The sequence below is a fragment of the Oncorhynchus mykiss genome, chromosome 14, assembly GCF_013265735.2.
Source record: "Oncorhynchus mykiss isolate Arlee chromosome 14, USDA_OmykA_1.1, whole genome shotgun sequence".
NCBI classification, from domain to species: Eukaryota; Metazoa; Chordata; class Actinopteri; order Salmoniformes; family Salmonidae; genus Oncorhynchus; species Oncorhynchus mykiss.
Genome location: NC_048578.1, coordinates 41294059 through 41318893, shown reverse-complemented (window position 1 = coordinate 41318893; position 24835 = coordinate 41294059). Strand labels below are relative to the sequence as shown.

At 44.0% G+C, this 24835-nt stretch overlaps 2 protein-coding genes across 5 annotated transcripts in view; one reads left to right on the top strand and one right to left on the bottom strand.

Moving 5' to 3' along the window:
• The window catches only part of LOC110487959 (endoplasmic reticulum-Golgi intermediate compartment protein 1), a 41213-nt gene extending 39982 nt beyond the window's left edge, over positions 1-1231 (top strand). The window contains exon 10 of the mRNA XM_036943561.1: positions 967-1231. Within this exon, the coding sequence (XP_036799456.1) occupies positions 967-1074 (108 nt within the window). The 3' untranslated portion in view covers positions 1075-1231. The remainder of the gene's footprint in view (positions 1-966) is intronic.
• A 4378-nt stretch (positions 1232-5609) lies between these two features.
• LOC110487799 (vascular endothelial growth factor receptor 3) overlaps positions 5610-24835 on the bottom strand; it is a 255210-nt gene continuing 235984 nt past the window's right edge. The window contains exons 25-30 of one of the 4 annotated variants that reach the window (XM_036943557.1): positions 24631-24730; positions 23779-23884; positions 21396-21520; positions 12433-12565; positions 8298-8374; positions 5610-6546 (exon numbers count right to left, since the gene is read on the bottom strand). In XM_036943557.1, coding sequence (XP_036799452.1) covers positions 6252-6546; positions 8298-8374; positions 12433-12565; positions 21396-21520; positions 23779-23884; positions 24631-24730 — 836 coding nt within the window. In that variant the 3' untranslated portion in view covers positions 5610-6251. Of the gene's footprint in view, positions 6550-8297; positions 8375-12432; positions 12566-21395; positions 21521-23778; positions 23885-24630; positions 24731-24835 lie in introns of all 4 variants that reach the window. The other 3 variants (XM_036943558.1, XM_036943559.1, XM_036943556.1) reach the window with 3 other exon arrangements.

The following is a 24835-nucleotide window of genomic DNA, read 5'->3' as shown; positions in this document are numbered from 1 at the left end:
TAACTACGGTATGTTACCCTAACCGCTAACCCCTAACCCCTCTACCGGTTCATAACTACGGTATGTTACCCTAACCGCTAACCCCTAACCCCTCTACCGGTTCATAACTACGGTATGTTACCCTAACCCCTAACCCCTCTACCGGTTCATAACTACGGTATGTTACCCTAACCCTAACCCCTTACCCTAGCCTCAACTACAACCCTAGATTCAACTACAACCCTAACCCTAGCCTCAACAACAACCCTAACCCTAGATTCAACTACAACCCTAACCCTAACCTCAACCACAACCCTAGATTCAACCCTAACCCTAGATTCAACTACAACCCTAACCCTCAACTACAACCTTAACCCTAGATTCAACCACAACCCTAGCCTCAACTACAACCCTAACCATAGATTCAACTACAACCCTAACCCTAGCTTCAACTACAACCCTAGCCTCAACTACAACCCTAGATTCAACCCTAACCCTAGCCTCAACCACAACCCTAACCCTAGCCTCAACTACAACCCTAGATTCAACCCTAACCCTAACCCTAGTTTCAACCACAACCCTAACCCTAGCCTCAACTACAACCCTAGATTCAACCCTAATCCTAACCCTAGCTTCAACCACAACCCTAACCCTAGCTTCAACTACAATCCTAGCCTCAACTACAACCCTAACCCTAGCTTCAACTACAACCCTAGCCCTAGCTTCAACTACAACCCTAGCCTCAACTACAACCCTAGCCCTAGCCTCAACTACAACCCTAACCCTAGCTTCAACTACAACCCTAACCCTAGCTTCAACTACAACCCTAACCCTAGCTTCAACTACAACCCTAACCCTAGCCTCAACTACAACCCTAGCCCTAGCCTCAACTACAACCCTAACCCTATCCTCAACTACAACCCTAGCCTCATGTCTACATCCTGATTCATCCTAACCCCTGACCTGTCCCCCCCCTCTCCCCTCCAGATCTGTGCTATCATCGGGGGGACGTTCACGGTAGCAGGCATCATAGACTCCTGTATATTCACAGCCTCCGAGGCCTGGAAGAAGATCCAGATAGGAAAGATGTCCTGAGGACATATCACTACGCTGTCCCGAGGACGCATCACTCACTACGTGTCACTACGCCCTCATAAAACGTATTTCTAACATCCAGAAGGGTGTATCTCAATAGTCTACAGGCTTCCTCTCCTTCACCTGCTAGAATAATAACAATATATACCATTTAGCTGACGGTTGTTTCCTAAGCGACTTAGTCATGTTACACATTTTTCTTTATGGGTGGCCCCAGCGGGAATCGATCCCACCATCCTGTCGTTACAAGTGCCATGCTCTACCAACTGAGCCTTTACATTCCTTCATCTGTCAGAGCAGAGGAAGGAAAGGAGACGAGGCGAGGAAGCGACTCCAGACTATTGAGATGCAGCCAGAGACGGGCAGTATATTTCCCCAGATGACAACAGGATGGATGGTTAACTGATTGATTTCAAATGGCACCATTTACCCTTTATAGTGCACTTCTTTTGGAGCCTCATAAATAGTGCACTTCTTTTGGAGCCTCATAAATAGTGCACTTCTTTTGGAGCCTCATAAATAGTGCACTTCTTTTGGAGCCTCATAAATAGTGCACTTCTTTTGGAGCCTCATAAATAGTGCACTTCTTTTGGAGCCTCATAAATAGTGCACTTCTTTTGGAGCCTCATAAATAGTGCACTTCTTTTGGAGCCTCATAAATAGTGCACTTCTTTTGGAGCCTCATAAATAGTGCACTTCTTTTGGAGCCTCAAATAGTGCACTTCTTTTGGAGCCTCATAAATAGTGCACTTCTTTTGGAGCCTCATAAATAGTGCACTTCTTTTGGAGCCTCATAAATAGTGCACTTCTTTTGGAGCCTCATAAATAGTGCACTTCTTTTGGAGCCTCAAATAGTGCACTTCTTTTGGAGCCTCATAAATAGTGCACTTCTTTTGGAGCCTCATAAATAGTGCACTTCTTTTGGAGCCTCAAATAGTGCACTTCTTTTGGAGCCTCATAAATAGTGCACTATGAATTAAATAGGGTGGTAAAAATGTAGTAATTTGTCATCCAATTTTTTCTCATGTTACTTTCAAATGTTTTTTTACATAATATTTTGTACTTTGTGACATGAAGTGAATATAAACTGTATTTTTCAGGTGTAGAATACCACATTGTAACATACTGTATTTATGATTGTATTGTGGAATGAATCACACTGTCACATCAAGCCATTGGAAATATAATGAATCAATTGTGCCTTAGGTTTTTTTTAAAGCCCATGTCATACAGTATGTCTCTCAAATCAAGAGTTTTCAGCTTTCTGGGTCGTCTGGTTTCTCATTTCAATGTTGTCTGAACCAGGCTTTTCTTATTGTCATTTCATAATGCTGAATCTATTACGGTATTGACTGAATAATGGACCAACTCTAGAAGTAGTCTTGGTTCTAGAACTAGTCTTGGTTCTAGAGCTAGTCTTGGTTCTAGAACTAGTCTTGGTTCTAGAGCTAGTCTTGGTTCTAGAGCTAGTCTTGGTTCTAGAGCTAGTCTTGGTTCTAGAGCTAGTCTTGGTTCTAGAGCTGGTCTTGGTTCTAGAGCTGGCCTTGGTTCTAGAACTGGTCTTGGTTGTAGAACTACAACGTGGTCAATGTTTCCTGCCCTGCCCCGCCCCTCTCCTTTTTTTATAGAGTTTCCTGAATCCATTGTGACTGACCTTGTGACTGACCGTACTATCTGTTCAGTGTCCTTGTGTCAAATCCATTTGTTATGAAGTTGTTTTTGGTTTGATCTACTTTCTGAAAATGTTCAAAGGATTTGTACGTCTTTATGTTTTTGCCAAAAAATAATAGTATTTTCTTAGTTCCTTCTAATGTTTTTCTGAATGTAAACGTGTGTATTCTTTTGATTTGTAATAGAAAACAATCGGTATTATCCGTTTGACGTTGTTACAGGGTTTCTGTGGGAAGGGAGGGAACTGTTTAGTTATAAGGGCTATATCCCAAATGTCACCCTATTGCCAATGTAGTGCATGACTTTTAGACCAGGGCCCATAGGGCGCTCATCAAATGTAGTGCACTACACAGGGAATAGGGTGCCGTCAAGATGTTCTTTATCAATGGTCTCATCACTGCCATGACAACTAAGATGAAAGCCATTGATAAATAGAAGTCTTTAAAACTGGTATTACTCGCCTAGGTCAGACATTTTCCTGTCATGAAAGAAGCAGATGATGTGTGCAACAACCAGTAAAGTTACTTTAGCAACCACGGTGTTCCAGTTCCTACTTCCTCATGACAACCAACCACCTCTGACCTCAACCACGGTGTTCCAGTTCCTACTTCCTCATGACAACCAACCACCTCTGACCTCTGACTAGTCAGTCTCCTTTCTTCAGAGACGATGATTTTGTGATGATCCCGTTACTTGTTGTCCTCCCTCAATCGGCCTGGAACATTCCAAGCGAAACAACATGAAAATATGTTGCAGAAAACTGTCTTTTTTATTTAGTAGATTGTAAAAAAAAAAAATTGTATGTTGTAATTTGTTGGATTTGCTACATTTCTGTGGGAACGTTCCACCCGTTGAATTTAAGGTCATTGTAATTCTGTAGTTCCACTCTGCTGAGCGTCTGGTCAGGAGAGGGAGCGTCTGGTCAGGTGAGGGAGCGTCTGGTCAGGTGAGAGAGCGTCTGGTCAGGAGAGAGAGCGTCTGGTCAGGAGAGAGAGCGTCTGGTCAGGAGAGAGAGCGTCTGGTCAGGAGAGAGAGCGTCTGGTCAGGTGAGAGAACGTCTGGTCATTAGAGAGAGCGTCTGGTCATTAGAGAGAGCGTCTGGTCGGGTGAGAGAGCGTCTGGTCGGGTGAGAGAGCGTCTGGTCAGGTGAGAGAACGTCTGGTCATTAGAGAGAGCGTCTGGTCATTAGAGAGAGCGTCTGGTCGGGTGAGAGAGCGCCTGGTCGGGTGAGAGAGCGCCTGGTCGGGTGAGAGAGCGCCTGGTCGGGTGAGAGAGCGCCTGGTCGGGTGAGAGAGCGTCTGGTCGGGTGAGAGAGCGTCTGGTCAGGTGAGAGAGCGTCTGGTCATTAGAGAGAGCGTCTGGTCATTAGAGAGAGCGTCTGGTCGGGTTAGAGAGCGCCTGGTCGGGTGAGAGAGCGCCTGGTCGGGTGAGAGAGCGTCTGGTCAGGTGAGAGAGCGTCTGGTCATTAGAGAGAGCGTCTGGTCATTAGAGAGAGCGTCTGGTCGGGTTAGAGAGCGCCTGGTCGGGTGAGAGAGCGCCTGGTCGGGTGAGAGAGCGCCTGGTCAGGTGAGAGAGCGTCTGGTCATTAGAGAGAGCGTCTGGTCATTAGAGAGAGCGTCTGGTCATTAGAGAGAGCGTCTGGTCGGGTGAGAGAGCGCCTGGTCGGGTGAGAGAGCGCCTGGTCGGGTGAGAGAGCGCCTGGTCGGGTGAGAGAGCGCCTGGTCGGGTGAGAGAGCGCCTGGTCAGGAGAGAGAGCGTCTGGTCAGGAGAGAGAGCGTCTGGTCAGGAGAGAGAGCGTCTGGTCAGGTGACACTCCTTTTTTTCTCTCCTTCACTTTATTTACATCTCCTCTGCTCCCTCGTCCCTCCTTCAGTCAGGTTGATATACGCTCCCCCACCTTGTCTGTCCCAAATGGATCTACTGTTACCCACAGCCCTAAAGGCCCTGGTCTAAAGTACTGCTTTCAGTAGGGAGCCATTTGGGATGCACACTAGACAAGCCAGTAGACTGAGACCAATCTAGAGTTCTAGACCTGTCAGAACCAGTCGTGTCATCTGGAGGAGAGCCATGTTATCTGGAGGAGAGCCATGTCATCTGGAGGAGAGCCATATTAAGTCGTGTCATCTGGAGGAGAGCCATGTCATCTGGAGGAGAGCCATATTAAGTCGTGTCATCTGGAGGAGAGCCATGTTATCTGGAGGAGAGCCATATTAAGTCGTGTCATCTGGAGGAGAGCCATATTAAGTCGTGTCATCTGGAGGAGAGCCATATTAAGTCGTGTCATCTGGAGGAGAGCCTTGTTATCTGGAGGAGAGCCATGTTAAGTCGTGTTATCTGGAGGAGAGCCATGTTATCTGGAGGAGAGCCATATTAAGTCGTGTTATCTGGAGGAGAGCCATGTTATCTGGAGGAGAGCCATATTAAGTTGTGTTATCTGGAGGAGAGCCATGTTATCTGGAGGAGAGCCATATTAAGTCGTGTTATCTGGAGGAGAGCCATGTTATCTGGAGGAGAGCCATATTAAGTCGTGTCATCTGGAGGAGAGCCATGTTATCTGGAGGAGAGCCATATTAAGTCGTGTCATCTGGAGGAGAGCCATGTTATCTGGAGGAGAGCCATATTAAGTCGTGTCATCTGGAGGAGAGCCATGTTATCTGGAGGAGAGCCATGTTATCTGGAGGAGAGACGTATTAAGTCCTTTCTCTGAACACTCCTCCCCCTCACTCTACAGTGACCTCATAATAAGATGATGTACTACAGATCAGACTAACATCATATATATGACGTTTGGACACTTCCCATATCATTATTATTAGCAAAATAACAGACCTGAGACATGACTAAAGAAGATATATTTCTTTATTTTCATTTTTTAATTTTTATTTTTTTTTACAAATAATCAAAAGCTTACTCTGTATAAAGATACACATCTGATCTGTGGTTGATATATAATACTTTGGTTTTGACATACTACTGCCACCCAGTGGTTGGTTAGAGAACTGCAGGTACTGACGGCTCAGTCCAGTATGGGCCGGTGTGGCCATGGAGAGGGGAAGGAGTGACAGCAAGGAAGAGAGGGAAGGAGATGGGATTGAGTATACTACAATATAATCCCAACCCTTGTGGCTAGCAAGGCTGGAATCTGAACTATTGGAACCCACTGTAGTCAATCACAGGTTGGAGGAGGAGGGGCTAACCCACTAGTCAATCACAGGTTGGAGCAGGAGGGGCTAAACCACAGGTTGGAGGAGGAGGGGCTAACCCACTGTAGTCAATCACAGGTTGGAGGAGGGGCTAACCCACTGTCGTCAATCACAGGTTGGGGGAGGAGGGGCTTACCCACTAGCCAATCACAGGTTGGGGGAGGAGGGGCTTACCCACTGTAGCCAATCACAGGTTGGAGGAGGGGCTAGCCCACTGTGATAGTGACATTACAGGAGGGGCTAACCCACTGTAGCCAATCACTGGTTGGAGGAGGAAGGGCTACCCACTCTGTGATGATGACATCACAGGTTGGAGGATGCGAGGCAGCGTGTATCATCAGGGGAGGAGAAGAAGTCCAGGACCCTGCCCTCCTCTGACAGCTGACCATACTCGTTGTTGTAAAAGGTCTGTCCAGAGAGCTGGGAGAGGAAGGCTGGTCGGTGTCTGGAACTAACGGAGCTACCGCTGGACTCTACCACCACCAGGCGCTCTGTACTACTGGGGGGAGAGGAGAGGAGGGGAGGGGAGAGGAGGTGGGAGAGGAAGGCTGGTCGGTGTCTGGAACCGCTGGACTCTACCACCACCAGACGCTCTGTACTACTGGGGAAGGAGGGGAGGGGAGAGAAGAGAGGGGAGGAGGTAGGGGAGAGGGGAGGAGGTGGGAGAGGGGAGGAGGTGGGAGGGGAGGGGAGGTGGGAAAGGAGGGGAGGGGAGGTGGGAAAGGAGGGGAGGGGAGGTGGGAAAGGAGGGGAGGGGAGGTGGGAAAGGAGGGGAGGGGAGGTAGGAAAGGAGGGGAGGGGAGGGGAGGTGGGAAAGGAGGGGAGGTGGGAAAGGAGGGGAGGGGAGGTAGGAGGAGAGAGGGGGGGAGGTGGGAGAGGAGGGGAGGGGGGAGAGGAGGGGAGGTGGGGAGGGGAGAGAGGAGGGGAGGTGGGGAGGGGAGAGAGGAGGCGAGGTGGGAGAGGAGGGAAGGAGAGGGGAGGGGAGGTGGGAAAAGAGAGGAGGGAAGAGAGGAGGGGAGGTAGATAAGGAGAGGAGAGGGGAGTGGAGAGGAGAGGAGACAGCTGTTAGGACAATATGCTGTTGTTATTTTTTGACACCAGTTTTTTTTTTTTTACATTTTCAAAAAGCAGACAACCCACACAGACGCCTTGTCATATTAATGATGTTATTGGTTAAGGGCATGATGTTATTGGTTAAGGGCATGATGCTATTGGTTAAGGGCATGATGTTATTGGTTAAGGGCATGATGTTATTGGTTAAGGGCATGATGTTATTGGTTAAGGGCATGACGCTATTGGTTAAGGGCATGATGTTATTGGTTAAGGGCATGATGTTATTGGTTAAGGGCATGATGTTATTGGTTAAGGGCATGATGTTATTGGTTAAGGGCATGATGTTATTGGTTAAGGGCATGACACTATTGGTTAAGGGCATGACGCTATTGGTTAAGGGCATGACGCTATTGGTTAAGGGCATGATGCTATTGGTTAAGGGCATGATGTTATTGGTTAAGGGCATGACACTATTGGTTAGACTTTATTGGTTAAGGGCATGATGCTATTGGTTAAGGGCATGATGTTATTGGTTAAGGGCATGATGTTATTGGTTAAGGGCATGATGCTATTGGTTAAGGGCATGACACTATTGGTTAGACTTTATTGGTTAAGAGCATGATGCTATTGGTTAAGGGCATGATGCTATTGGTTAAGGGCATGACGCTATTGGTTAAGGGCATGACGCTATTGGTTAAGGGCATGATGCTATTGGTTAGACTTTATTGGTTAAGGGCATGATGTTATTGGTTAAGGGCATGACGCTATTGGTTAAGGGCATGATGCTATTGGTTAGACTTTATTGGTTAAGGGCATGATGTTATTGGTTAAGGGCATGATGCTATTGGTTAGACTTTATTGGTTAAGGGCATGATGCTATTGGTTAAGGACATGATGCTATTGGTTAAGGGCATGATGTTATTGGTTAAGGGCATGATGCTATTGGTTAAGGGCATGATGTTATTGGTTAAGGGCATGATGTTATTGGTTAAGGGCATGACGCTATTGGTTAAGGGCATGATGCTATTGGTTAAGGGCATGATGCTATTGGTTAAGGGCATGATGCTATTGGTTAAGGGCATGATGTTATTGGTTAAGGGCATGATGCTATTGGTTAAGGGCATGATGTTATTGGTTAAGGGCATGATGCTATTGGTTAAGGGCATGATGTTATTGGTTAAGGGCATGATGCTATTGGTTAAGGGCATGATGCTATTGGTTAAGGGCATGATGTTATTGGTTAAGGGCATGATGCTATTGGTTAAGGGCATGATGCTATTGGTGTGTCAAACATACTTGGCTCCTCTGTGTTTGTGTTGGATCATCTCAAACTCCTCTGACGCCAGAACCATCCCACTGTCTGTCTGGTTGTCCTGGGGAGAGAACACAGCAGTCCATCAGCATCGCAATCAATAACGACAAGTCAAGGGCTTAGCATGTTGACCTGTTTAGGCAACTGGAGACCAGTTTAGCATGTTGACTTGTTTAGGCAACTGGAGACCAGTTTAGCATGTTGACCTGTTGAGGAAACTGGAGACCAGTTTAACATGTTGACCTGTTTAGGCAACTGGAGACCAGTTTAGCATGTTGACCTGTTGAGGAAACTGGAGACCAGTTTAACATGTTGACCTGTTGAGGAAACTGGAGACCAGTTTAGCATGTTGACCTGTTGAGGAAACTGGAGACCAGTTTAACATGTTGAGGCTGGAAACTGGAGACCAGTTTAGCATGGAGACCAGTTTAGCATGTTGACCTGTTGAGGCAACTGGAGACCAGTTTAGCATGTTGACCTGTTGAGGAAACTGGAGACCAGTTTAGCATGTTGACCTGTTGAGGCAACTGGAGACCAGTTTAACATGTTGACCTGTTGAGGCAACTGGAGACCAGTTTAGCATGTTGACCTGTTGAGGAAACTGGAGACCAGTTTAGCATGTTGACCTGTTGAGGAAACTGGAGACCAGTTTAGCATGTTGACCTGTTGAGGCAACTGGAGACCAGTTTAGCATGTTGACCTGTTGAGGAAACTGGAGACCAGTTTAACATGTTGAGGCTGAAAACTGGAGACCAGTTTAGCATGTTGACCTGTTTAGCATGTTGACCTGTTGAGGCAACTGGAGACCAGTTTAACATGTTGAGGCTGGAAACTGGAGACCAGTTTAACATGTTGACCTGTTTAGACAACTGGAGACCAGTTTAGCATGTTGACCTGTTGAGGAAACTGGAGACCAGTTTAACATGTTGACCTGTTGAGGCTGGAAACTGGAGACCAGTTTAACATGTTGACCTGTTGAGGCAACTGGAGACCAGTTTAGCATGTTGACCTGTTGAGGAAACTGGAGACCAGTTTAGCATGTTGACCTGTTGAGGAAACTGGAGACCAGTTTAGCATGTTGACCTGTTGAGGCAACTGGAGACCAGTTTAGCATGTTGACCTGTTGAGGAAACTGGAGACCAGTTTAACATGTTGAGGCTGAAAACTGGAGACCAGTTTAGCATGTTGACCTGTTTAGCATGTTGACCTGTTGAGGCAACTGGAGACCAGTTTAACATGTTGAGGCTGGAAACTGGAGACCAGTTTAACATGTTGACCTGTTTAGACAACTGGAGACCAGTTTAGCATGTTGACCTGTTGAGGAAACTGGAGACCAGTTTAACATGTTGAGGCTGAAAACTGGAGACCAGTTTAGCATGTTGACCTGTTTAGCATGTTGACCTGTTGAGGCAACTGGAGACCAGTTTAACATGTTGAGGCTGGAAACTGGAGACCAGTTTAACATGTTGACCTGTTTAGACAACTGGAGACCAGTTTAGCATGTTGACCTGTTGAGGAAACTGGAGACCAGTTTAACATGTTGACCTGTTGAGGCTGGAAACTGGAGACCAGTTTAACATGTTGACCTGTTGAGGCAACTGGAGACCAGTTTAACATGTTGACCTGTTGAGGCAACTGGAGACCAGTTTAACATGTTGACCTGTTGAGGCTGGAAACTGGAGACCAGTTTAGCATGTTGACCTGTTGAGGAAACTGGAGACCAGTTTAACATGTTGACCTGTTGAGGAAACTGGAGACCAGTTTAACATGTTGACCTGTTTAGGCAACTGGAGACCAGTTTAGCATGTTGACCTGTTGAGGAAACTGGAGACCAGTTTAACATGTTGACCTGTTGAGGAAACTGGAGACCAGTTTAGCATGTTGACCTGTTGAGGAAACTGGAGACCAGTTTAACATGTTGACCTGTTGAGGCTGGAAACTGGAGACTAGCTTAACCTGATAACATGTTTCAAGCAGACAACCATTTCTGGGCACAGTCCACAGTCCACATTTCTGGGTACTGTCCACGGCCCAGTACATCACTGGTGTCAAGCTTCCTGCCATCCAGGACCTATATATTAGGCGGTGTCAAAGGAAGACCCAAAAAACAGATCTTAACTCAGGACAGTCCCTCAGGACAGTCCCTCAGGAGAGTCCCTAAGTAGAGTCCCTCAGGACAGTCCCTCAGAGTCCCTCAGGACAGTCCCTCAGGAGCCCTCAGGACAGTCCCTCAGGAGAGTCCCTCAGTAGAGTCCCTCAGGAGAGTCCCTCAGGACAGCCCCTCAGTAGAGTTCCTCAGGAGAGTCCCTCAGGAGAGTCCCTCAGGACAGCCCCTCAGGACAGTCCCTCAGGAGAGTCCCTCAGGAGAGTCCCTCAGGAGAGCCCCTCAGGACAGTCCCTCAGGACAGTCCCTCAGGAGAGTCCCTCAGGACAGTCCCTCAGGAGAGTCCCTCAGGACAGTCCCTCAGTAGAGTCCCTCAGGACAGCTCCTCAGGAGAGTCCCTCAGGACAGCCCCTCAGGAGAGTCCCTCAGGACAGTCCCTCAGGAGAGTCCCTCAGGACAGTCCCTCAGGACAGCCCCTCAGGACAGTCCCTCAGGACAGTCCCTCAGGAGAGTCCCTCAGGACAGTCGCTCAGGACAGCCCCTCAGGACAGCCCCTCAGGAGAGTCCCTCAGGACAGTCCCTCAGGAGAGTCCCTCAGGACAGCCCCTCAGGACAGCCCCTCAGGACAGTCCCTCAGGACAGTCCCTCAGGAGAGTCCCTCAGGACAGTCCCTCAGGACAGTCCCTCAGGAGAGTCCCTCAGGACAGCCCCTCAGGACAGTCCCTCAGGACAGTCCCTCAGGAGAGTCCCTCAGGAGAGTCCCTCAGGACAGTCCCTCAGGACAGCCCCTCAGGACAGTCCCTCAGGACAGCCCCTCAGGACAGTCCCTCAGGAGAGTCCCTCAGGACAGTCCCTCAGGAGAGTCCCTCAGGAGAGTCCCTCAGGACAGCCCCTCAGGACAGTCCCTCAGGACAGCCCCTCAGGACAGTCCCTCAGGACAGCCCCTCAGGACAGTCCCTCAGGAGAGTCCCTCAGGACAGTCCCTCAGGAGAGTCCCTCAGGAGAGTCCCTCAGGAGAGTCCCTCAGGACAGCCCCTCAGTAGAGATTTGATTAAATGTCACCAACCGTTTGACATTTGGCAGTTTGAATAGAGCAATGGTGAGATACAATGATAGAGGGATAGAGAGATACAATGATAGAGGGATGGAGAGATACAATGATAGAGGGATGGAGAGATAGAGAGATACAATGATAGAGGGATAGAGAGATACAATGATAGAGGGATGGAGAGATACAATGATAGAGGGATGGAGAGACAATGATAGAGGGATGGTGAGATACAATGATAGAGGGATGGAGAGAGATACAATGATAGAGGGATGGAGAGATAGAGAGATACAATGATAGAGGGATGGAGAGATACAATGATAGAGGGATGGAGAGATAGAGAGATACAATGATAGAGGGATGGAGAGACAATGATAGAGGGATGGTGAGATACAATGATAGAGGGATGGAGAGAGATACAATGATAGAGGGACGGAAAGAGATACAATGATAGAGGGATGGTGAGATACAATGATAGAGGGATGGAGAGATACAATGATAGAGGGATGGAGAGATAGAGAGATACAATGATAGAGGGATGGAGAGATACAATGATAGAGGGATGGAGAGATAGAGAGATACAATGATAGAGGGATGGTGAGATACAATGATAGAGGGATGGAGAGAGATACAATGATAGAGGGATGGAGAGAGATACAATGATAGAGGGATGGAGAGAGATACAATGATAGAGGGATGGTGAGATACAATGATAGAGGGATGGAGAGATACAATGATAGAGGGATGGAGAGATAGAGAGACAATGATAGAGGGATGGAGAGATACAATGATAGAGGGATGGAGAGATAGAGAGATACAATGATAGAGGGATAGAGAGATACAATGATAGAGGGATGGAGAGATACAATGATAGAGGGATGGAGAGATAGAGAGATACAATGATGGAGGGATGGAGAGATATTCAATGATAGAGGGATGGAGAGAGTGCAGGAGAGACAGATCTTACTCCGTTGTTGTGGGTTTTATACCAGGCCGTTTCCATTGGTAGCTCCTCAAATGTCTTCACTCTGGGTTGGCATGACGACAGCTTCGACGGCCCCACGAACACACAGCCAGCGAAGGGCACACAGTTATAATACCTGACACACACACACACACACATATCCCCTATGTTATGTATATCTGTTGAGTGAGAACCCCAGAGGACCCCAGGGGACCCCAGGAAGAGTGGTTGTTGAGTGAGAACCCCCAGAGGACCCCAGGAAGAGTGGTTGTTGAGTGAGAACCCCAGGGGACACCAGAGGACCACAGGGGACCCCAGGGGACACCAGAGGACCACAGGGGACACCAGAGGACCACATGGGACCCCAGAGGACACCAGGGGACCCCAGGGGACACCGGAGGACCACAGGAAGAGTGGTTGTTGAGTGAGAACCCCAGGGGACCCCAGAGGACACCAGATGGGGATGGTACCTGATGGTGTTATAGACAGTAGTATGGTATTATAGTATGGTGTTATAGACAGTATTATGGTACCTGATGGTGTTATAGACAGCAGTATGGTACCTGATGGTGTTATAGACAGTAGTATGGTACCTGATGGCGTTATAGACAGTAGTATGGTACCTGATGGTGTTATAGACAGTAGTATGGTACCTGATGGTGTTATAGACAGTAGTATGGTACCTGCTGGTGTTATAGACAGTAGTATGGTACCTGCTGGTGTTATAGACAGTAGTATGGTACCTGCTGGTGTTATAGACAGTAGTATGGTATCTGATGATTGTTATATATAGACAGTAGTATGGTATCTGATGTTGTTATAGACAGTAGTATGGTACCTGATGGGTGTTAAATATAGACAGTAGTATGGTACCTGATGGTGTTATAGACAGTAGTATGGTACCTGATGGTGTTATAGACAGTAGTATGGTACCTGATTGTGTTATATATAGACAGTAGTATGGCATCTGATGGTGTTATAGACAGTAGTATGGTACCTGATGGTGTTATAGACAGTAGTATGGTACCCGATGGTGTTATAGACAGTAGTATGGTACCTGATGGTGTTATAGACAGTAGTATGGTACCTGATGGTGTTATATATAGACAGTAGTATGGTACCTGATGGTGTTATATATAGACAGTAGTATGGTACCTGATGGGTGTTATAGACAGTAGTATGGTACCTGATGGTGTCATAGACAGTAGTATGGTACCTGATGGTGTTATAGACAGTAGTATGGTACCTGATGGTGTTATAGACAGTAGTATGGTATTACAGTATGGTGTTATAGACAGTAGTATGGTACCTGATGGTGTTATATATAGACAGTAGTATGGTACCTGATGGGTGTTATAGACAGTAGTATGGTACCTGATGGTGTTATAGACAGTAGTATGGTACCTGATGGTGTTATAGACAGTAGTATGGTACCTGATGGTGTTATAGACAGTAGTATGGTACCTGATGGTGTTATAGACAGTAGTATGGTATTACAGTATGGTGTTATAGACAGTAGTATGGTACCTGATGGTGTTATAGACAGTAGTATGGTACCTGATGGTGTTATAGACAGTAGTATGGTACCTGATGGTGTTATAGAGAGTAGTATGGTACCTGATGGTGTTATAGACAGTAGTATGGTACCTGATGGTGTTATATATAGACAGTAGTATGGTACCTGATGGGTGTTATAGACAGTAGTATGGTACCTGATGGTGTTATAGACAGTAGTATGGTACCTGATGGTGTTATAGACAGTAGTATGGTACCTGATGGTGTTATAGACAGTAGTATGCTAGCTGATGGGTGTTATATATAGACAGTAGTATGGTACCTGATGGGTGTTATAGACAGTAGTATGGTACCTGATGGTGTTATAGACAGTAGTATGGTACCTGCTGGTGTTATAGACAGTAGTATGGTACCTGATGGTGTTATAGACAGTAGTATGGTACCTGATGGTGTTATAGACAGTAGTATGGTACCTGATCGTGTTATAGACAGTAGTATGGTACCTGCTGGTGTTATAGACAGTAGTATGGTACCTGATGGTGTTATAGACAGTAGTATGGTACCTGATGGTGTTATAGAAAGTAGTATGGTACCTGATGGTGCTATAGACAGTAGTATGGTACCTATTCGTGTTATAGACAGTAGTATGGTACCTGATGGTGTAATAGACAGTAGTATGCTAGCTGATGGGTGTTATATATAGACAGTAGTATGGTACCTGATGGTGTTGTAGACGGTAGTATGATACCTGATGGTGTTATAGACAGTAGTATGGTACCTGATGGTGTTATAGACAGTAGTATGGTACCTGATGGTGTTATATATAGACAGTAGTATGGTACCTGATGGTGTTATATATAGACAGTAGTATGGTACCTGATGGTGTTATAGACAGTAGTATGGTACCTGATGGTGTTATAGACAGTAGTATGGTACCTGATGGTGTTATAGACAGTAGTATGGTACCTGATGGTGTTATAGACAGTAGTATGGTACCTGATGGTGTTATAGACAGTAGTATGGTACCTGATGGCGTTATATATAGACAGTAGTATGGTACCTGATGGGTGTTATAGACAGTAGTATGGTACCTGATGGTGTTATAGACAGTAGTATGGTACCTGATGGTGTTATAGACAGTAGTATGGTATCTGATGATGTTATAGACAGGAGTATGGTACCTGATGGTGTTATAGACAGTAGTATGGTACCTGATGGTGTTATAGACAGTAGTATGGTACCTGCTGGTGTTATAGACAGTAGTATGCTAGCTGATGGGTGTTATATATAGACAGTAGTATGGTACCTGATGGGTGTTATAGACAGTAGTATGGTACCTGATGGTGTTATAGACAGGAGTATGGTACCTGATGGTGTTATAGACAGTAGTATGGTACCTGATGGCGTTATAGACAGTAGTATGGTACCTGATGGTGTTGTAGACAGTAGTATGATACCTGATGGTGTTATAGAAAGTAGTATGGTACCTGATGGTGCTATAGACAGTAGTATGGTACCTATTCGTGTTATAGACAGTAGTATGGTACCTGATGGTGTAATAGACAGTAGTATGCTAGCTGATGGGTGTTATATATAGACAGTAGTATGGTACCTGATGGTGTTGTAGACGGTAGTATGATACCTGATGGTGTTATAGACAGTAGTATGGTACCTGATGGTGTTATATATAGACAGTAGTATGGTACCTGATGGGTGTTATAGACAGTAGTATGGTACCTGATGGTGTTATAGACAGTAGTATGGTACCTGATGGTGTTATAGACAGTAGTATGGTACCTGATGGTGTTATAGACAGTAGTATGGTACCTGATGGTGTTATAGACAGTAGTATGGTACCTGATGGTGTTATAGACAGTAGTATGGTACCTGATTGTGTTATAGACAGTAGTATGGTACCTGATGGTGTTATATATAGACAGTAGTATGGTACCTGATGGGTGTTATAGACAGTAGTATGGTACCTGATGGTGTTATAGACAGTAGTATGGTACCTGATGGTGTTATAGACAGTAGTATGGTATCTGATGATGTTATAGACAGGAGTATGGTACCTGATGGTGTTATAGACAGTAGTATGGTACCTGATGGCGTTATAGACAGTAGTATGGTATCTGATGATGTTATAGACAGGAGTATGGTACCTGATGGTGTTATAGACAGTAGTATGGTACCTGATGGTGTTATAGACAGTAGTATGGTACCTGATGGTGTTGTAGACAGTAGTATGATACCTGATGGTGTTGTAGACAGTAGTATGGTACCTGATGGTGTTATAGACAGTAGTATGGTACCTGATGGTGTTATAGACAGTAGTATGGTACCTGATGGTGTTATATATAGACAGTAGTATGGTACCTGATGGGTGTTATAGACAGTAGTATGGTACCTGATGGTGTTATAGACAGTAGTATGGTACCTGATGGTGTTATAGTCAGTAGTATGGTACCTGATGGTGTTATAGACAGTAGTATGGTACCTGATGGTGTTATAGACAGTAGTATGGTACCTGATGGTGTTATAGACAGTAGTATGGTACCTGATGGTGTTATATATAGACAGTAGTATGGTACCTGATGGTGTTATAGACAGTAGTATGGTACCTGATGGTGTTATAGACAGTAGTATGGTACCTGATGGTGTTATAGACAGTAGTATGCTAGCTGATGGGTGTTATATATAGACAGTAGTATGGTACCTGATGGGTGTTATAGACAGTAGTATGGTACCTGATGGTGTTATAGACAGTAGTATGGTACCTGATGGTGTTATAGACAGTAGTATGGTACCTGCTGGTGTTATAGACAGTAGTATGCTAGCTGATGGGTGTTATATATAGACAGTAGTATGGTACCTGATGGGTGTTATAGACAGTAGTATGGTACCTGATGGTGTTATAGACAGGAGTATGGTACCTGATGGTGTTATAGACAGTAGTATGGTACCTGATGGCGTTATAGACAGTAGTATGGTACCTGATGGTGTTGTAGACAGTAGTATGATACCTGATGGTGTTATAGAAAGTAGTATGGTACCTGATGGTGCTATAGACAGTAGTATGGTACCTATTCGTGTTATAGACAGTAGTATGGTACCTGATGGTGTAATAGACAGTAGTATGCTAGCTGATGGGTGTTATATATAGACAGTAGTATGGTACCTGATGGCGTTGTAGACGGTAGTATGATACCTGATGGTGTTATAGACAGTAGTATGGTACCTGATGGTGTTATAGACAGTAGTATGGTACCTGATGGTGTTATATATAGACAGTAGTATGGTACCTGATGGGTGTTATAGACAGTAGTATGGTACCTGATGGTGTTATAGACAGTAGTATGGTACCTGATGGTGTTATAGACAGTAGTATGGTACCTGATGGTGTTATAGACAGTAGTATGGTACCTGATGGTGTTATAGACAGTAGTATGGTACCTGATGGTGTTATAGACAGTAGTATGGTACCTGATGGCGTTATATATAGACAGTAGTATGGTACCTGATGGGTGTTATAGACAGTAGTATGGTACCTGATGGTGTTATAGACAGTAGTATGGTATCTGATGATGTTATAGACAGGAGTATGGTACCTGATGGTGTTATAGACAGTAGTATGGTACCTGATGGCGTTATAGACAGTAGTATGGTACCTGATGGTGTTGTAGACAGTAGTATGATACCTGATGGTGTTGTAGACAGTAGTATGGTACCTGATGGTGTTATAGACAGTAGTATGGTACCTGATGGTGTTATAGACAGTAGTATGGTACCTGATGGTGTTATATATAGACAGTAGTATGGTACCTGATGGGTGTTATAGACAGTAGTATGGTACCTGATGGTGTTATAGACAGTAGTATGGTACCTGATGGTGTTATAGTCAGTAGTATGGTACCTGATGGTGTTATAGACAGTAGTATGGTACCTGATGGTGTTATAGACAGTAGTATGGTACCTGATGGTGTTATAGACAGTAGTATGGTACCTGATGGTGTTATATATAGACAGTAGTATGGTACCTGATGGTGTTATAGACAGTAGTATGGTACCTGATGGTGTTATAGACAGTAGTATGGTACCTGATGGTGTTATAGACAGTAGTATGCTAGCTGATGGGTGTTATATATAGACAGTAGTATGGTACCTGATGGGTGTTATAGACAGTAGTATGGTACCTGATGGTGTTATAGACAGTAGTATGGTACCTGATGGTGTTATAGACAGTAGTATGGTACCTGCTGGTGTTATAGACAGTAGTATGCTAGCTGATGGGTGTTATATATAGACAGTAGTATGGTACCTGATGGGTGTTATCGACAGGAGTATGGTACCTGATGGTGTTATAGACAGTAGTATGGTACCTGATGGCGTTATAGACAGTAGTATGGTACCTGATGGTGTTGTAGACAGTAGTATGATACCTGATGGTGTTGTAGACAGTAGTATGGTACCTGATGGTGTTATAGACAGTAGTATGGTACCTGATGGTGTTATAGACAGTAGTATGGTACCTGATGGTGTTATATATAGACAGTAGTATGGTACCTGATGGGTGTTATAGACAGTAGTATGGTACCTGATGGTGTTATAGACAGTAGTATGGTACCTGATGGTGTTATAGTCAGTAGTATGGTACCTGATGGTGTTATAGACAGTAGTATGGTACCTGATGGTGTTATAGACAGTAGTATGGTACCTGATGGTGTTATAGACAGTAGTATGGTACCTGATGGTGTTATATAGAGACAGTAGTATGGTACCTGATGGGTGTTATAGACAGTAGTATGGTACCTGATGGTGTTATAGACAGTAGTATGGTACCTGATGGTGTTATAGTCAGTAGTATGGTACCTGATGGTGTTATAGACAGTAGTATGGTACCTGCTGGTGTTATAGACAGTAGTATGGTACCTGATGGTGTTATAGACAGTAGTATGGTACCTGATGGTGTTATAGACAGTAGTATGGTACCTGATCGTGTTATAGACAGTAGTATGGTACCTGCTGGTGTTATAGACAGTAGTATGGTACCTGATGGTGTTATAGACAGTAGTATGGTACCTGATGGTGTTATAGAAAGTAGTATGGTACCTGATGGTGCTATAGACAGTAGTATGGTACCTATTTGTGTTATAGACAGTAGTATGGTACCTGATGGTGTAATAGACAGTAGTATGCTAGCTGATGGGTGTTATATATAGACAGTAGTATGGTACCTGATGGTGTTGTAGACAGTAGTATGATACCTGATGGTGTTATAGACAGTAGTATGGTACCTGATGGTGTTATAGACAGTAGTATGGTACCTGATGGTGTTATATATAGACAGTAGTATGGTACCTGATGGGTGTTATAGACAGTAGTATGGTACCTGATGGTGTTATAGACAGTAGTATGGTACCTGATGGTGTTATAGACAGTAGTATGGTACCTGATGGTGTTATAGACAGTAGTATGGTACCTGATGGTGTTATAGACAGTAGTATGGTACCTGATGGTGTTATAGACAGGAGTATGGTACCTGATGGTGTTATAGACAGTAGTACGGTAACTGATGGCGTTATAGACAATAGTATGGTACCTGATGGTGTTGTAGACAGTAGTATGATACCTGATGGTGTTGTAGACAGTAGTATGGTACCTGATGGTGTTATAGACAGTAGTATGGTACCTGATGGTGTTATAGACAGTAGTATGGTACCTGATGGTGTTATATATAGACAGTAGTATGGTACCTGATGGGTGTTATAGACAGTAGTATGGTACCTGATGGTGTTATAGACAGTAGTATGGTACCTGATGGTGTTATAGTCAGTAGTATGGTACCTGATGGTGTTATAGACAGTAGTATGGTACCTGATGGTGTTATAGACAGTAGTATGGTACCCGATGGTGTTATAGACAGTAGTATGGTACCTGATGGTGTTATAGACAGTAGTATGGTACCTGATGGTGTTATAGACAGTAGTATGGTACCTGATGGTGTTATAGACAGTAGTATGGTACCTGATCGTGTTATAGACAGTAGTATGGTACCTGCTGGTGTTATACACAGTAGTATGGTACCTGATGGTGTTATAGACAGTAGTATGGTACCTGATGGTGTTATAGACAGTAGTATGGTACCTGATGGTGTTATAGACAGTAGTATGGTATTACAGTATGGTGTTATAGACAGTAGTATGGTACCTGATGGTGTTATAGACAGTAGTATGGTACCTGATGGTGTTATAGACAGTAGTATGGTACCTGATGGTGTTATAGACAGTAGTATGGTACCTGATGATGTTATAGACAGTAGTATGGTACCTGATGGGTGTTATAGACAGTAGTATGGTACCTGATGGTGTTATAGACAGTAGTATGGTACCTGATGGTGTTATAGACATTAGTATGGTACCTGCTGGTGTTATAGACAGTAGTATGGTACCTGATGGTGTTATAGACAGTAGTATGGTACCTGATGGTGTTATAGAAAGTAGTATGGTACCTGATGGTAGTATAGACAGTAGTATGGTACCTATTCGTGTTATAGACAGTAGTATGGTACCTGATGGTGTAATAGACAGTAGTATGCTAGCTGATGGGTGTTATATATAGACAGTAGTATGGTACCTGATGGTGTTGTAGACAGTAGTATGATACCTGATGGTGTTATAGACAGTAGTATGGTACCTGATGGTGTTATAGACAGTAGTATGGTACCTGATGGTGTTATATATAGACAGTAGTATGGTACCTGATGGGTGTTATAGACAGTAGTATGGTACCTGATGGTGTTATAGACAGGAGTATGGTACCTGATGGTGTTATAGACAGTAGTATGGTACCTGATGGTGTTATAGACAGTAGTATGGTACCTGATGGTGTTATAGACAGTATGGTACCTGATGGTGTTATAGACAGTAGTATGGTACCTGATGGCGTTATATATAGACAGTAGTATGGTACCTGATGGGTGTTATAGACAGTAGTATGGTACCTGATGGTGTTATAGACAGTAGTATGGTTCCTGATGGTGTTATAGACAGTAGTATGGTACCTGATGGTGTGATAGACAGTAGTATGGTACCTGATGGTGTTATAGACAGTATTATGGTACCTGATGGTGTTATAGACAGTAGTATGGCACCTGATGGGTGTTATAGACAGTAGTATGGTACCTGATGGTGTTATAGACAGTAGCATGGTACCTGATGGTGTTATAGACAGTATTATGGTACCTGATGGTGTTATAGACAGTAGTATGGTACCTGATGGTGTTATAGACAGTAGTATGATACCTGATGGTGTTATAGACAGTAGTATGGTACCTGATGGTGTTATAGACAGTAGTATGGTACCTGATGGTGTTATAGACAGTAGTATGGTACCTGATGGTGTTATAGACAGTAGTATGGTACCTGCTGGTGTTATAGACAGTAGTATGGTACCTGATGGGTATGCTGTGACAGGCCAGTCTCATCTCCTCCTGTGAAGCGGGTCGTGAAGAGGCGTGAGAGAAGCTGTCTTCCTCCGAGCTCTGGGACGGATTCAGGGGGATGTAGTCCTTACCATCCTACAGAATATAATATCAGTCCTTACCATCCTACAGAATATAATATCAGTCCTTACCATCCTACAGAATATAATATCAGTCAGTCCTTACCATCCTACAGAATATAATATTAGTCCTTACCATCCTACAGAATATAATATCAGTCAGTCCTTACCATCCTACAGAATATAATATCAGTCCTTACCATCCTACAGAATATAATATCAGTCCTTACCATCCTACAGAATATAATATCAGTCAGTCCTTACCATCCTACAGAATATAATACTAGTCCTTATCATCCTACAGAATATAATATCAGTCAGTCTTTACCATCCTACAGAATATAATATCAGCCCTTATAATCCTACAGAATATAATATCAGTCAGTCCTTATCATCCTACAGAATATAATATCAGTCAGTCCTTATCATCCTACAGAATATAATATCAGTCCTTATCATCCTACAGAATATAATATCCGTCCTTATCATTTTACAGAATATAATATCCGTCCTTATCATCCTACAGAATATAATATCAGTCCTTATCGTCCTACAGAATATAATATCAGTCCTTATCATCCTACAGAATATAATATCAGTCCTTATCGTCCTACAGAATATAATATCAGTCCTTATCATCCTACAGAATATAATATCAGTCCTTATCATCCTACAGAATATAATATCAGTCCTTATCATCCTACAGAATATAATATCAGTCTTTATCGTCCTACAGAATACAATATCAGTCCTTATCATCCTACAGAATATAATATCAGTCCTTACCATCCTACAGAATATAATAACAGTTCTTATCATCCTACAGAATATAATATCAGTCAGTCCTTATCATCCTACAGAATATAATATCAGTCAGTCCTTATCATCCTACAGAATATAATACTAGTCCTTATCATCCTACAGAATATAATATCAGTCCTTATCATCCTACAGAATATAGTATCAGTCCTTATCATCCTACAGAATATAATATCAGTCAGTCCTTACCATCCTACAGAATATAATATCAGTCCTTATCATCCTACAGAATATAATATCAGTCCTTATCGTCCTACAGAATATAGTATCAGTCCTTATCATCCTACAGAATATAATATCAGTTCTTATCATCCTACAGAATATAATATCAGTCAGTCCTTACCATCCTACAGAATATAATATCAGTCCTTATCATCCTACAGAATATAATATCAGTCCTTATCATCCTACAGAATATAATATCAGTCCTTATCATCCTACAGAATATAATATCAGTCCTTATCATCTTACAGAATATAATATCCGTCCTTATCATCCTACAGAATATAATATCAGTCCTTATCGTCCTACAGAATATAATATCAGTCCTTATCATCCTACAGAATATAATATCAGTCCTTATCGTCCTACAGAATATAATATCAGTCCTTATCATCCTACAGAATATAATATCAGTCCTTATCATCCTACAGAATATAATATCAGTCCTTATCATCCTACAGAATATAATATCAGTCTTTATCGTCCTACAGAATACAATATCAGTTCTTATCATCCTACAGAATATAATATCAGTCAGTCCTTACCATCCTACAGAATATAATATCAGTCCTTATCATCCTACAGAATATAATATCAGTCCTTATCGTCCTACAGAATACAATATCAGTCCTTATCATCCTACAGAATATAATTTCAGTCCTTATCATCATACAGAATATAATATCCGTCCTTATCATCCTACAGAATATAATATCAGTCCTTATCGTCCTACAGAATATAATATCCGTCCTTATCATCCTACAGAATATAATATCCGTCCTTATAGTCCTACAGAATATAATATCAGTCCTTATTGTCCTACAGAACGGGAAATACAGACATGTAACACATATCTTGTTTAAGCAATAAGGCCCGAGGGGGTGTGGTATATGGCCAATATACCACGGCCAAGGGCTGTTCTTCGGCACGACTCAACACGGAGTGCCTGGACGTCTTATCTGTGGTATATTGGCCATATACCACAAACCCCTGAGGTGCTTTATTGCTATTATAAACTGGTTACCAACGTAAATAGGACAGTGCACACCTCATTTAGCATCATACTCTGGTAAGGCTTTCAGCCAATCAACATCCAGGACTCAAACTACATGGTTATAATCCATTTTAAACAACATATGCCTCGTTCCATTTCTGTAAGTAAACCCCATTCTATGACTTTAGTGTGGACAGATCAGACATGACTGGATTGGGTAAAACCTCTCAGTGTCTTACTGGTAGTCTGTCGTCCTGGAGTAGGTCTCCCAGGATATCTACCAGGGCTTGGAAGGGAGGTCTCTCTCGGGGCTCGCCCTGCCAGCAGGCCAGCATTATACCATAGCTATTAAGAGAGACACACAGATGCATGTTACAGCAAAGTCCTACAGGCCAGCAGAGATATCCTACAGGCCAGCAGAGATATCCTACAGGCCAGCAGAGATATCCTACAGGCCAGCAGAGATATCCTACAGGCCAGCAGAGATATCCTACAGGCCAGCAGAGATATCCTACAGGCCAGCAGAGATGTCCTACAGGCCAGCAGAGATGTCCTACAGGCCAGCAGAGATATCCTACAGGCCAGCAGAGATATCCTACAGGCCAGCAGAGATATCCTACAGGCCAGCAGAGATATCCTACAGGCCAGCAGAGATATCCTACAGGCCAGCAGAGATATCCTACAGGCCAGCAGATATCCTACAGGCCAGCAGAGATATCCTACAGGCCAGCAGAGATATCCTACAGGCCAGCAGAGATATCCTACAGGCCAGCAGAGATATCCTACAGGCCAGTAGGATCCCATAACTACCAGCAGAGGGCAACAGAGACACACAGTAGGGCTAAAGAGTGTTAGAGTGCACTCCACACAACCACTAGTAGATCCAGCCACTACAGCTCACAGAGCACACAGTACCTTACATTACCAAGCATGTTGTGTGCTTGGGTTTGCATTAAATGTATGCAAGGTAGGTAAGGAGTAAGTGACTCTTATAGAACTACATATTTCTTGTGAATTATTCTAGGATCTGTGTTGACTCTTATAGAACTACATATATCTTGTGAATTATTCTAGGATCTGTGTTGACTCACATCTCAGGAGATGCTGTTTCAGGAGCTCTCATCCTAGTTCCATCTTTCAGTCGTTTACAGAAGTCCTCATCGATCTGGACACCTGGGTACGGAGATGCACCTGAAGAGAGGAACACCGGTGTTATCAGAGATAAGGTATGTCTGCCTGCCTGCCTGCCTGCCTGCCTGCCTGCCTGCCTGCCTGCCTGCCTGCCTGCCTTTCAGG